This window comes from Somniosus microcephalus, chromosome 6 (assembly GCF_052327205.1).
Source record: "Somniosus microcephalus isolate GS21.2 chromosome 6, FLI_Smic_1.0, whole genome shotgun sequence".
Taxonomy (NCBI): Eukaryota; Metazoa; Chordata; class Chondrichthyes; order Squaliformes; family Somniosidae; genus Somniosus; species Somniosus microcephalus.
Genome location: NC_140992.1, coordinates 247079654 through 247092494, shown reverse-complemented (window position 1 = coordinate 247092494; position 12841 = coordinate 247079654). Strand labels below are relative to the sequence as shown.

At 46.0% G+C, this 12841-nt stretch overlaps 1 protein-coding gene across 1 annotated transcript in view; it reads left to right on the top strand.

The window, feature by feature from the left end:
- The window catches only part of pmfbp1 (polyamine modulated factor 1 binding protein 1), an 840874-nt gene that overhangs the window by 690763 nt on the left and 137270 nt on the right, over positions 1-12841 (top strand). Inside the window, 2 exon segments of the mRNA XM_085991731.1 lie at positions 7103-7256; positions 9292-9459. Coding sequence (XP_085847857.1) covers positions 7103-7256; positions 9292-9459 — 322 coding nt within the window.

The window sequence follows — 12841 nt, the reverse complement described above, 5'->3', positions numbered from 1 at the left end:
TCTCCTGCGCTTGTATGGGTAGGTACCGTGGGGAGGGGAGGGGCTGTTGGTGGTGATTAAGGAGTGGATAAGGGTGTTGCAGAGGGAGCGGTCCCTTAGGAATGCTGGGAGGGGAGGGGAAGATGCATTTGGTGGTGGGATCACGCTAGAGGTGGCGGGAATGGTGGCAGATGATCCGATGAATGTGGAGGCTGGTGGGGTGAAAGGTGAGGACAGGGAGAACCCTATCGTGGTTCTGAGAGGGAGGGGATGGGGTGTGAGCAGAAGTACGGGACATGGAACGGACACGGTCAAGGGCCATGTCAACCAAGTTAGAGGGGAATCCTCGATTGAGGATAAAGGGAGACATATCGGAAGCATTAGTATGGAAATTAACTGTCTTTGTTGCTTATGATATAAATTGTACTGAAACACTTTTGTTCAAGCACTGTGTCGCCTACTGGTTCTAAGGATCTCTCTATAAGATCATAAGAACTTAAGAAATAGGAACAGGAGTAGGCCATTCGGCCCTTTGAGCCTGCTCCGCCATTCAATGAGATCATGGCTGATCTTCTGCCTCAATTCCATTCACCGACCTTTATCGCCATATCCCTTGATGCCCTTACTAGTCAGAAATCCATCGACTTCTGTTTTGAATATACCCAATGACTGAGCCTCCACAGCCCTCTGGGGTAGAAAATTCCAAAGATTCACCTACCTCTGTGTGAAGAAATTTCTTCTCATCTCAGTCCTGAATGGCCTACCCTTTATCCTGAGGCTGTGGCCCCTGGTCTAGACTCCCCAACCAAGGAAAACATTCTCCCAGCATCCACCCTATCAAGCCCTGTAATAATTTTGTATGCTTCAATGAGATCCCCTCTCATTCTTCTGAATTCAAGAGAATACAGGCCTAGTTTACTCAATCTCTTCTCATACGACAGTCCCGCCATCCCAGGAATCAATCTCGTGAACCTTCATTGCACTCCCTCTATGGCAAGTGTCTCTTTCCTTAGGTAAGGAGACCAAAATTGTACACAGTACTCCAGGTGTGGTCTCACCAAGGCCCTATATAATTGGAGTAAGACTTCTTTACTAATGTACTCAAATCCTCTTGTAATGAAGGCCAGCATACCATTTGCCTTCCTAATGGCTTGCTGCACCTGCACATTCACTTTCAGTGGCTCATGTACAAGGACACTCAGGTCCCTTTGAGCATCGCATTCCCCAATCTTTCACCATTTAGGAAATACTCTGCCTTTCTGTTTTTTCTACCAAAGTGGATAACTTCACATTTATCCACATTATAATCCATCTGCCATGTTCTCGTCCACTCACTGAGCCTGTCAAGATCCCCTTGAAGCCTCTTCACAGCCTCTTCGCAACTGACACTGCCACCTAGCTTTGTGTCATCAACAAATTTGGAAATGTTACATTTAGTCCCCTCATCCAAATCATTGATATAGATTGTGAATAGCTGGGACCCAAGTACCGATCCTTGCGGTACCCCACTAGTCACAGCCTGCCATCCTGAAAAAGACCCGTTTATCCCTACTCTTTGTTTTCTGTCTGTTAACCAATTCTCAATCCATGTAAGTATATTACCCCCAATTCCATGTGCCCTAATTTTGTTCACCAACCTCTTGTGTGGGACCTTATCAAAGGCCTTCTGAAAATCCAAATACACCACATCTACCGGTTCCCCTTTGTCTACTCCACTAGTTACATCCTCAAAGAACTCCAATAGGTTTGCCAAATAGGACTTCCCTTTCATAAATCCATGTTGACTCTGCCCAATCTTACTATTAGTTTCTAAGTGCCCAGTTATTGCATCCTTTATAATAGATTCCAGCATTTTCCCAACTACTGATGTGAGGCTAACAGGTCTGTAGTTCCCCGTTTTCTCTCTCCCTCCTTTCTTAAACAGCGGGGTTACATTTGCTATCCTCCTATCTGCAGGAACCGTTCCAGAATCTATAGAATTTTGGAAGATTACAACCAATGCATCCACTATCCCAATGGCTACCTCTTTCAAAACCCTAGGATGTAGGTCATCCGGTCCTTGGGATTTATCGACTTTTAGTCCCATTAATTTTGCTAGTACTGTATTTTTACTAATATTATATTTCATTAAGTTCCTCATTCTCACCACATCCTTGGTTTTCTCGTATTTCTGGGAGGTTTTTTGTGTCTTCCTCCGTGAAGACAGAAACAAAATATTTATTTAATTTCTCTGCCATTTCCTCATTCCCCATTATAAATTCTCCCGTCTCTGACTGTAAAGGACCTACATTTACCTTCGCCAGTCTTTTCCTTTTCACATACCTATAGACGCTTTTACAATCCGTTTTTATATTTTTCGCTAGTTTGTGCTCATATTCCATTTTCCCTTTCTTTATCAATTTCCTGGCCCCCCTTTGCTGATTTCTAAAATGATCCCAATCCTCAGGCTGACCACTTTTTCTGGCAACTTTATAAGCTTCCTCCTTTGACTTAATACTAGCTTTAATTTCTTTTTGTTAGCCATGGTTGGATCACTTTTCCTTTTGGGTTTTTATGCCCTAGAGGAATTATTTTTATGCTCTATAGCAATTATATGGTAGTGGATTTTCCCCCAAAGCAGTATCTGGGTGGCTGGCTGGTGAAACGTGCCAGCCAGTCACTCGATAGTCCTGCAGGGAGGCCCATTTCATTTTGAGGACCGGACTTCATTTGTTACCAACGGAGAAAATACATATTACCGGCATTTCCCGTTAGTGGGTTACAGCTGGTGTCCTCCACGCGCCCCCGTGGTAACCTCGTTGTGCCTCCAGTTTGGGAACCTCTCGTTTAGGGCATTAAAACTGCATTCTAAAAAAGTTAATAAAAACTTGGAAGTATAGCGAACGCTGAGGAGGATAGTGATAGACTCCAAGAGGACATAGATAGGCTGATGGAATGGGCGGACATGTGGCAGATGAAATTTAACACAGAAAAGTGCGAAGTGATACATTTTGGTAGGAAGAACAAGGAGAGGCAATATAAACTAAAGGGTACAATTCTAAAGGGGGTGCATGAACAGAGAGACCTGGGGGTATATGTGCACAAATCGTTGAAGGTGGCAGGGCAGGTTGAGATCCCGGTTAAAAAAGCATACGGGATCCTGGGCTTCATAAATAGTGGTATAGAGTACAAAAGCAAGGAAGTTATGATGAGCCTTTATAAAACACTGGTCCAACCTCAACTGGAGTATTGTGTCCAATTCTGGGCACCGCACTTTAGGAAGGATGTGAAGGCCTTAGAGAGGGTGCAGAAAAGATTTACAAGAATGGTTCCAGGGATGGGGGACTTCAGTTATGTGGATAGACTAGAGAAGCTGGGGTTGTTTTCTTAGAGCATAGAAGGTTGAGAGGAGATTTGATAGAGGTGTTCAACATCATGAGGGGTCCAGACAGAGTACAGAAAACTTTGTGCTATCCGGCACCCACAGGACCAAGCTGCTGCCGTTGCCTCAAAACTTCCATACTCTCCAGAGTTAATGTTGAGAGATACGGAGATTCTTATCTCCGTATTTGACAACAAACACTGTTGCTTAGCAACAGCTTCTAAACACTCGGGTGTGGCCCTAAAGCTCTGTAGCTGAAGCTGTTGCTATAGCTACAGACCTTGCATAGCTTGACTGTTCAAACAAAGCAAAAAAAACAAACAAAAAGAATAAAAAACGGCTGCTGATTTTTGCCGGTGGCTCCAGATTGCCGGATAGCTCACCTCCGGATAGCACAAAGTTTCCTGTAGATAGAAAGAAACTTACCCATTGGCAGAAGGGTTGAGAACCAGAGGGTACAGATTTAAGGTGATTGGCAGAAGAACCAAAGGCAACATGAGGGAACACTTTTTTACGTAACGAATGGTTATGATCTGGAATGCACTGCCTGAAAGGGTGGTGGAGGCAGATTCAATCGTGGCTTTCAAAAGGGAATTGGATAAGTACCTGAAAGAAAAAATTTGAAGGGCTACGGGGAAAGGGCAGGCGAGTGGGACTAGCTGAAGTGCTCTTGCAGAGAGCCGGCACAGGCTCGACAGGCCAAATGGCCTCCTCTGTGCTGTAACCATTCTATGATTCTACCTTAAAGCCTAATGAGAGTAGACAGGTTAATACACAGCATAATTTACATGAAATTTCAGATTTTTTGTACTTATGGCTATTATTCAGTATAGGTCATTTTTCCTACACATGGCTTTAAAAACATTGTTTGCAATCCAGCATTTGCAGTTTTTTTTCTTTCTATTTGTATGCAATCATGTGAGCTAACCTATCAAATATCTTCATTTCATTTAAACTTTTTTCTTTGCCTTTTATTTAAATATTTCATATTTAAATCTTCCACTTGACTAACAGGAAATGGTATACCTTGAACCCTTTTCATTAAAGCCTTTTAATAATTTGGAATATTTGAACCATAAAATAATAAGTATTCACTTCAGTGGATTGTCAGAAAAGCAAGCTGACATCACTGCTGGAATGTTGTCCTATCATCATTTGAAGAAAAAGGATGTCTGCATAGTCAGTGAACAGAAGTGTTAACTACATGATATGCCAATAGGTATTAGGTAGGATTAGTAATTAAGTGATGGGATGAAGAATAAACTGGGTATTTGTCAAACCTGAAATAATTCCATAAGTATCTTCTGCTACAAACCTGGCAAACGTAATTGCTGCTGTATTGATTGGGCTTTATGTTGGCCTGGTGGCATGGGTGGAAGAGAAAGACTCTGGGAGTCAGCAGTATCGATTAACCATTAGTGGTTTGTGATGTCTGTTTGTTGTTGGGACTTTTCTTAGTGAGAAATATTTCTTTTGACAGAATGAATGAGTAAATATAGTGCAGCATGAAAAATGGCTCTTGTGATTTCATGCATTATTACAGATAGGCCATTTTATCCATTATATTGAACACTTCAATAGGAATACACTTGTAACACTAAATTGCAACAGAATTATCCCATAGGCTTGCAGATCAATGTTTCTTATCATTATAGGCAGTAAGGCTGAAATGTATTAGCTATTCTTTGGGGTAGACTGTTTTAAGGATAAATAAAATAGGAAACGAGCCCAGTAGCCCAGTTGGTTGGTGGATCATGCTACATCACAGAATGGTAGGATATCGCACTCGGGTAGATTGTCCTGCCATGTGGTTTTCAGGCGGGCAGCCAGCAGAGAGTCCTGGCCAGCCGCCCGATAGCACCTACAGTATCTTGAGGGCCTCGTTATCATAGGGCCGGCGGGCTGCTGGTGGAAAACAAGTGCCCCAGGGCAGCCCGTCGGCTCTGGGCCGCCGCAATACTAGGTGGCCCAGCCCACCTCTGGGTCTGGAAATAGGTACGTTGGGTCGGAGTTGTCTGTTCAGCGGGCTGGGGTGGAGGGGAGGTGGTGCAGCATCCCAGAGGAGCTTGGAGAAGCCTGGAGGAGTACTCGTGCTACTCCTGGTCCCACAAAAATAAAATAGTACTTTAAAGTAGAAAAAAGATCCCATGGCACAATTCGAAGAAGAGCAGGGGAGTTCTCCCAGTGTCCTGGCCAATATTTATCATTCAACCACTAAAACAGATTATCTGGTCATGTATCTCATTGCTGTTTGTGGGACCTTGCTCCACTCTAATGCCTAATCAGTTAGAATAATATTTTTTACTGTCTGCGAAGTTTTAGGCTTGCTTCCTCCAGGTTCCTTTTTGATTCATGGTTAGAAATTGTTGGTACTGCTTTAAGACCAGTCCAGCTTTAAGTACAACACTTTGCCTTAATCAGGACTTTCTCTGCCCCCCAACCCTCCAAGAAATTTTCAGGCTTCCTGCCGTAAGTAGGCAATTGCTAGTGGGACATGTGCTTATGTCCCACCCAGCATTATTTAAATTTAGGACAGGGTCAGGCCCTTTCACTGCATGCATATTGCTTTGTGTGCTCCCACAGAAGACCCAGGAACTTACATGAATAGGAAGGGAATCCACTCCCGCAACTTTCAGCAGATCATGCAGGTCTGTGGCTGCTATCCTGGCAGTTATCATGATGCCTTTATCCTGCTCCAGTCTTCCATCCTTCCACTTTTTCACACAGACCATCGGGAAAGAGGTTGACTGCTTAATGTGGCTCCTGACAACCGCGATCCGAGGCTGAGCGCAGATTCAACCAAATCTATGCATTCACCAGAGCCCTGATAGAGCAGACCAAACAACAGTTCTGTTGCTTAAATAGGTCTTTGGGTGGACCCGCCTCACTGCTGCCGCCTGCAGGTGGTGTACTATGGGGAGGTCGGCAGCCGGGCCTGGGCTCCCCAGGCCTTCGGTGGCAGAAGAGGCTCGCGCTCCCTGTGAGCGCTCTGCAAACCAATCAAGAGCAGCATGTGGAGGAGGATGAGCTGCTGCGGGAAAGCAAAGACTTGAGCCCGTCACACTCTGCCAAGTCAGCCCGGGGCCTCGGTCTCTATTTTCAGTCGCTGCAGGTGGACTTGAAGGGGAAAAACCCCACAAAATTACCCCATAGGAGCCATGGCGAAGTTGCAGCTGAACAATGTGGTGGTGCAGTACAACCCATCGCCGTTTTTCAACCCTTTTCAGTACATCGAAGATCTGTTGGAGGGTGGTCTGGTTCCTGGACGCAAGGGCCTCCAGGCACCGTAAAGTCGGTGGAAACTTATCCCTGTTTGTGTTAAGGGACCAAGACCTAGTAAACTTTGACGGTTGCATGTGAGATGAACCCCCATCCCTGCCCCTCACACACCCACTCCCTCCCACCCTCACCCTCTTCTCCCACCCCCCTTCCCACTCCCCCTCCCCCATAGGGGGCCATGGAATTTTTATAACATGGGACAGGGGATCTCAGAAGTGAAAAGGTTGAGAACCCCTGTTCTAAGCAACTGTAGGCCTGAGCTCTCCACAGTGCTTTGTAATAATTGAGCATAAGTATCAACTAATACTTATTTATAAAGTATGGTAATGGACCTTTAATCTTTGCATATTGGTATCCTAAAATGTCATGTGATCTTGGGTGAGCATTCAAGGGATAAAATTGTGCACTTTTATGAGTAGTTCTCAACCACAGCGCCAACTGACATCCTTCCTTAATTGGGTTCTTTTTTATTAATATACATAGGATACAGATTGAAAAACTCAAAGCTGAGAATGCTCAGAATAAACAGAGTCATGATAGTGCAGTCATGGAAGGAGTAAAGCATCAGCAATCTACCAGCAAGATGGAGATGGAAGTCAACAACAGCAGAGAGCAGATTAAAATGCTACAAGAGCAGGTGGGCAAACCATGTCTCTGAAGTTTACAACCCCCTCTATTCAATCTGTGTTATGAATGAAGTTATATATATGGAGTTCTAAGCCTGGTATGCCTTTTCAGATACTTTCTATCTCAGATAATAGTGGATGTGTGTGAAATTTTAGCAAGATCAACAATTAAAAATGTTACATGTTTGTGTTTTTATTTTTATGACAGAAGGTTACGTTAGTAATGCCATCATGATTGCAATAGGTTGGGGTAGATTTTCCCGAACCTGTCGGGAAGAAGGCAGGACTACAACTTTTGGGTTTTTGACCCGCCTACATCGACGTCCGGCCAATCCGCGCGATTTTCCCTTGATTGACCTTGTTGAGCCCGCCCAGCGGGCTCAGCAGGCCAATTAAGGGCCACCCGGCAACAGGTGACGTCACAGACTGCAATTAAATATCAGTGTTTCACAGCTGTTTGAAGCTGCCAAACACTGACAGTCTGTGTTCTAACCTGAGTCCTTCTGCACAGACTCAGTTAGAACTCTCAGCAGCACTCAAAGCTGAAGGCTGTCACTTTTCACAGATCGCAGCCATTCAGCTTTAAGTGCCAGCTGAGTGATGGCCTACAGGAAGAAAGGCTGTTAAGGTAAGTACAAGTAAGTAAAAGTTCTTTACACACACCTAACACACTTAACTTTGCACCCATCACTCACCTGAGTGCCGACATCGCGACCCCTCCAACTCCTTCAACCCGACAGCCCGCCTGCTCTAACCTGGCGTGGTTTGGAGCCGTCGGGAAACCCAGACGAAACCCCTCAAAATAGGGATTAGGCTAAAAACTGCCTGTTAACAGGCAGTTAATTGGCACTAATCCCTTCCCGCCTGGTTTCGGCGGGTCCCAGTGAGGGGCGGGTACCCGCTGCCCCTGAAACTTGCGAGGGGCGGGGTTTTGGCCGGGATGGTGTCGGGACCCCCAAATTTGGGATTTCCCCCCCCCCCCCCCACACATGCCTGAAACCCTGCGTGATGGCTCCAGGAAAATCTAGCCCGTTGTCTTCAGCGAAAATAACTGATATTCACACTAGAGCCATCAGAATATTGTGTGAAGTAGGTTCCCTTTAGAACAAAGGTAACCTTTTTTGCTGAATTTAAACTTTGACAGTGCGCCACAGTTTTCCCTGGATTCCTCAAAAGAAGCGATCAGTTGCCACCACCACCACCACAGTGACATTCACTCAATGGACCCATACCATAGAAGGCTAAAGCAGCCTTTTAACACCTGTTAATTTCTATATAATGAAATACATCACAAATATAAAATGTTAATTTCCTAGTATGTTGAGTATATTCAGAAATAGAGGACTCGATCTTAACTCCTGGGCGGGAACGTGGCAAAGTCAGAGAGTGGCAGCAGGCAGGCCTGGCCAGTTTTAACGGCCGAGCCTCATTAACATGACACTTGCTGACTTCCCAACCGGGAGGCAGCTGTCCAGCCATTAAAATCGGACGGCAGGAAGCAGCCACCGGGAATCCGCAGGAACAGTCCTTGGCACAAGGTACGTGTTCCTGGAGAGGAGGGATAAAACCCGGGGCAGGAGGGGCCCAGGTTTTCCCTGTGGGGCACAGAGGAGCATTCCTGCTCCTCCTGGCCCACAAGGAAACTAAAAATAAATTAAAACTTAACTTGATGGGTCTGTTCTATCCCTGGCTGCTACTCCTGGCAGGTTTGGCCTGACAGTGAAGCTATCACTGCTTATCCATTCAGGCCTCAGGTTAAAATAGCAGATCGGGCCCTGATGATGTTATTGGAGCCTGATCTGCTTATTTTAAAGAGGACCACGCCGTTTTCGGACGGGTGACCTTGCCGCCTACAATTTTAAATCGCAATTGGCCAGATCGGGCCGGGAAAGGAGTGGGTAAGTCCCTGTGCTCCATTTTAACTCCCTCCCCCCACCCACCCCCCCCCCCCCTTGGTTTTAGGTAGGGGGAATTAAAATTTGATCCCAGAGTTTTACCATTTAATGCTAATTATATTTATTTACTTATGATTTTGCCTGTTTTTAGATTCAACAGAAGGAAGGCGAGAGCAACCGACTTCGAGAAGAATTAAAAATAGAACAAACTAGACAACAGGAGTTACAAAGGCAATATCAGAAATTGAAAGACCGAGTAGGAGAGCTAGAAAGAGAAACTGAAGACCTGAATACAAAATTTAAAGCCAATGCACAGGTGGTAAGTGGAGAGCATTAAAATGTCTGCATCATCTTCACAAGCACAGTATATAATATAAAGAGGCAGCTATTTAGTGATAAAGATTAATACAGATAATATTGAACACAAAAATATTTGCAAGTTAAGAATTCTGACAATTTTATTTTTAGAAATAGCGTCACACTCATTTCATTAGCTCAGGACAGTATACAAGGCTCCAACAGAAGGAAAGGCATGTGACTGCCGTTATTTGTACTTCCCCGAAAGTGAATATTATTGGATCTGTACTGGAATAGAGCAGAGATTCCCAAACATGTGGGGGCACAATAAGGTTGTCGAAGTGCAAAGAGGATGCCGGGTCTGAACAAATGTGAGTTGGAGGCATTTAATAAACAGCTGCACCTGCACCCAGGAACACTCGTAATCCAGTGGAGGGTGAATTCTGGTGCTGTCACTAGGAGTAACGTGCAGTCATTAGGGCTCATGTTACAATGGCAGCAGTCACGAGGCTCAAGCCGGAGTGCGTGGATCTGCACAGCCAGTACCCAAGAGGTCCAAACTCCTCCTCCTCCTCCAGCTGTAGGGGATGACAGCAGCAGCGACTGGGACAAACCAAGGCTCCCGCCAAAAAAAAAAAAAACGGCTGGATTGTGCGAAGACAGCCTGGGAGATGCCAGAAGTGGCAGTGTTCCTGCTGGTATGTGTCTACTAGCTGCTGCTCCAGGGCCTCATCCAGCTCTCACTGCAGCAGTGGGTGGTGGGCCCCACTCACCACCGGGATGGTTTCAGTACACATTGGTGGTGACTTTTATTGCAGAAGGGTTTTTTTTTAACCAATAATGCCTATTTTATCGTGCCATCACTATCTTCCCACAGATTGAGCCTTGTCGAGTCCTGTGATTATATAATGGGTACCAGTTTGACACTGCTGCCATTATGACTATATGTAATGTTAGGCAATATAAAATCCATTTGTTCAATGCAAAAATACAGGGTGGAGTTATCAACTTCGACAGGGGCACAAAACGGGCAATAACAGATTGGCCGCCCATTATACACCCTGCATGTTTTTCCTTTCCATTGAAGTCTACGGGCTGGATTTTCATTGAGGAAGCGTGTAGGAGGCGGGACTACAACTTTCGGGGTTGTAGTCCCGCCTCCATCGAGTTGTGGCCATCCCACGCGATTTTCACTTGATTGACCTGGTTGAGCCCGCCCAGCGTGCTCAGCAGGCCAATTAAGAGCCACCTGGCAACAGGTAACGTCACAGACAGAGCTTTTGACAGATGAAATATCAGCGTTTCACAGCTGTTTGAAGCTGTCAAACACTGACAATCTGTACTCTAAGTTAATTCCTTCTTCTCAGGCTGATTTAGAGATCTCTCCAGAACAGAAAGCTGAATGCTGCAGATTTTGACAGATCGCGGCCATTCTGCTTTCTGTGCCGGTGAGATGAGGGACTCCCGAGACCTGAAGGAAGGAAGGCTGTAAAGGTAAGTACATGTAAGTAAAACTTCTTTAAACACTTTACACACACCAAACACACTTACCTCTGCACTCATGCACCCATCACTCACCTGAACACCGGACATCTTGAACCCTCCAAGCCCTTCATCCCGACGGCCCGCCTCGCTAACTTGGCGTGGTTTGGAGCCGTCGGGAATCTCACACTTCAAATAAAAATAGGGATTAGGCTAAAAACTGCCTGTTAACTACCTGTTAACAGGCAGTTAATTGGCACTAATCCCCTTCCTGCCTCGGGGAGGCGGGTCCCAGCGCGGCTCGGGGTCCCAGCGCAGGTCAGGTACCCGCCTCCTTTGAAACTGGCATGGAGGCGGGATGGGTTCGTGCCCCCCCCGATTTCAAGATTTTAACCCCTCACCCGCCTCCATGGCTCAATGAAAATCCTGCCCAACATGTTGAAGCTGGAAAGAGAGTCCTTTGTAAATTTGGTTTAGGACCTCTGTCACTGGGGACTGAGCTTCATATGTCCTAAGAGTTGGTACTTTTTTTTAAATTCATTCCTGGTATGTGGGCATCGCTGGCAAGGCCAGCATTTATTGCCCATCCCTAATTGCCCTCGAGAAGGTGGTGGTGAGCCGCCGCCTTGAGCCGCTGCAGTCCCTGTGGTGAAGGTCCTCCCACAGTGCTGTTAGGGAGGGAGTTCCAGGATTTTGACCCAGTGACGATGAAGAAATGGCGATATACTTCCATGTCATGATGGTGTGTGACTTGGCAGTGGTGGTGTTCCCATGTGCCTGCTGCCCTTGTCCTTCTAGGTGGTAGAGGTCAAGGATTTGGGAGGTGCTGTCAAAGAAGCCTTGGTGAGTTGCTGCAGTGCATCTTGTAGATGGTACACACTGCCGCCACGGTGCGCCGGTGGTGGAAGGAGTGAATGTTTAAGGTGGGGAATGGGGTGCTTTGTCCTGGATGGTGTTGAGCTTCTTGATTGTTGTTGGAGCTGCACTCATCCAGGCAAGTGGAGAGTATTCCATCACACTCCGGATTTGTGCCTTGTAGATGGTGGAAAGGCTTTGGGGAGTCAGGAGGTGAGACACTTGCTGCAGAGTACCCAGCCTCTGACCTGCTCTTATAGCCACAATATTTATGTGGCTGGTCCAGTTAAGTTTTTGGTCAATGGATGTTGCTGGTGGGGGATTCAGCGATAATGCCTTTTTAATGTCAAGGGACAGTGGTTAGACTCTCGCTTGTTGGAGATAGTCATTGCCTGGCACTTGTGTGGCTTGAATGTTACTTGCCACTTAAAAGCCCAAGCCTGAATGTCATCCAGCTCTTGCTGCATGCGGGCATGGACTGCTTCATTATCTGAGGAGTTGTGAATGGAACTGAACACTGTGCAGTCATCAGCGAACATCCTCACGTCTGACCTTATGATGGAAGGAAGGTCATTGATAAAGCACCTGAAGATGGTTGGGCCTAGAACACTGCCCTGAGGACCTCCTGCAGCAATGTCCTGGGGCTGTGATGATTGGCCTCCAACAACCACAACCATCTTTCTTTGTGCTAGGTATGACACCAACCAGTGGAGAGTTTTCCCCCTGATTCCCATTGACTTCAATTTTACGAGGGCTCCTTGATGTCACACTGGGTCAAATGCTGCCTTGATGTCAAGGGCAGTCACTCTCATTTCACTTCTGGAAATCAGCTCTTTTGTTCATGTTTGGACCAAGGCTGTAATGAGGTCTGGAGCCGAGTGGTCCTGGCGGAACCCAAACTGAGTATCGGTGAACAGGTTATTGGTAAGTGCCGCTTGATAGCACTGTCTACAACACCTTCCATCACTTTGCTGATGATTGAGAGTAGACTGATGGGGTGGTAATTGGCCGGATTGGATTTGTCCTGCTTCTTGTGAATATGATCTATGGTCAACTGCAATGACGAG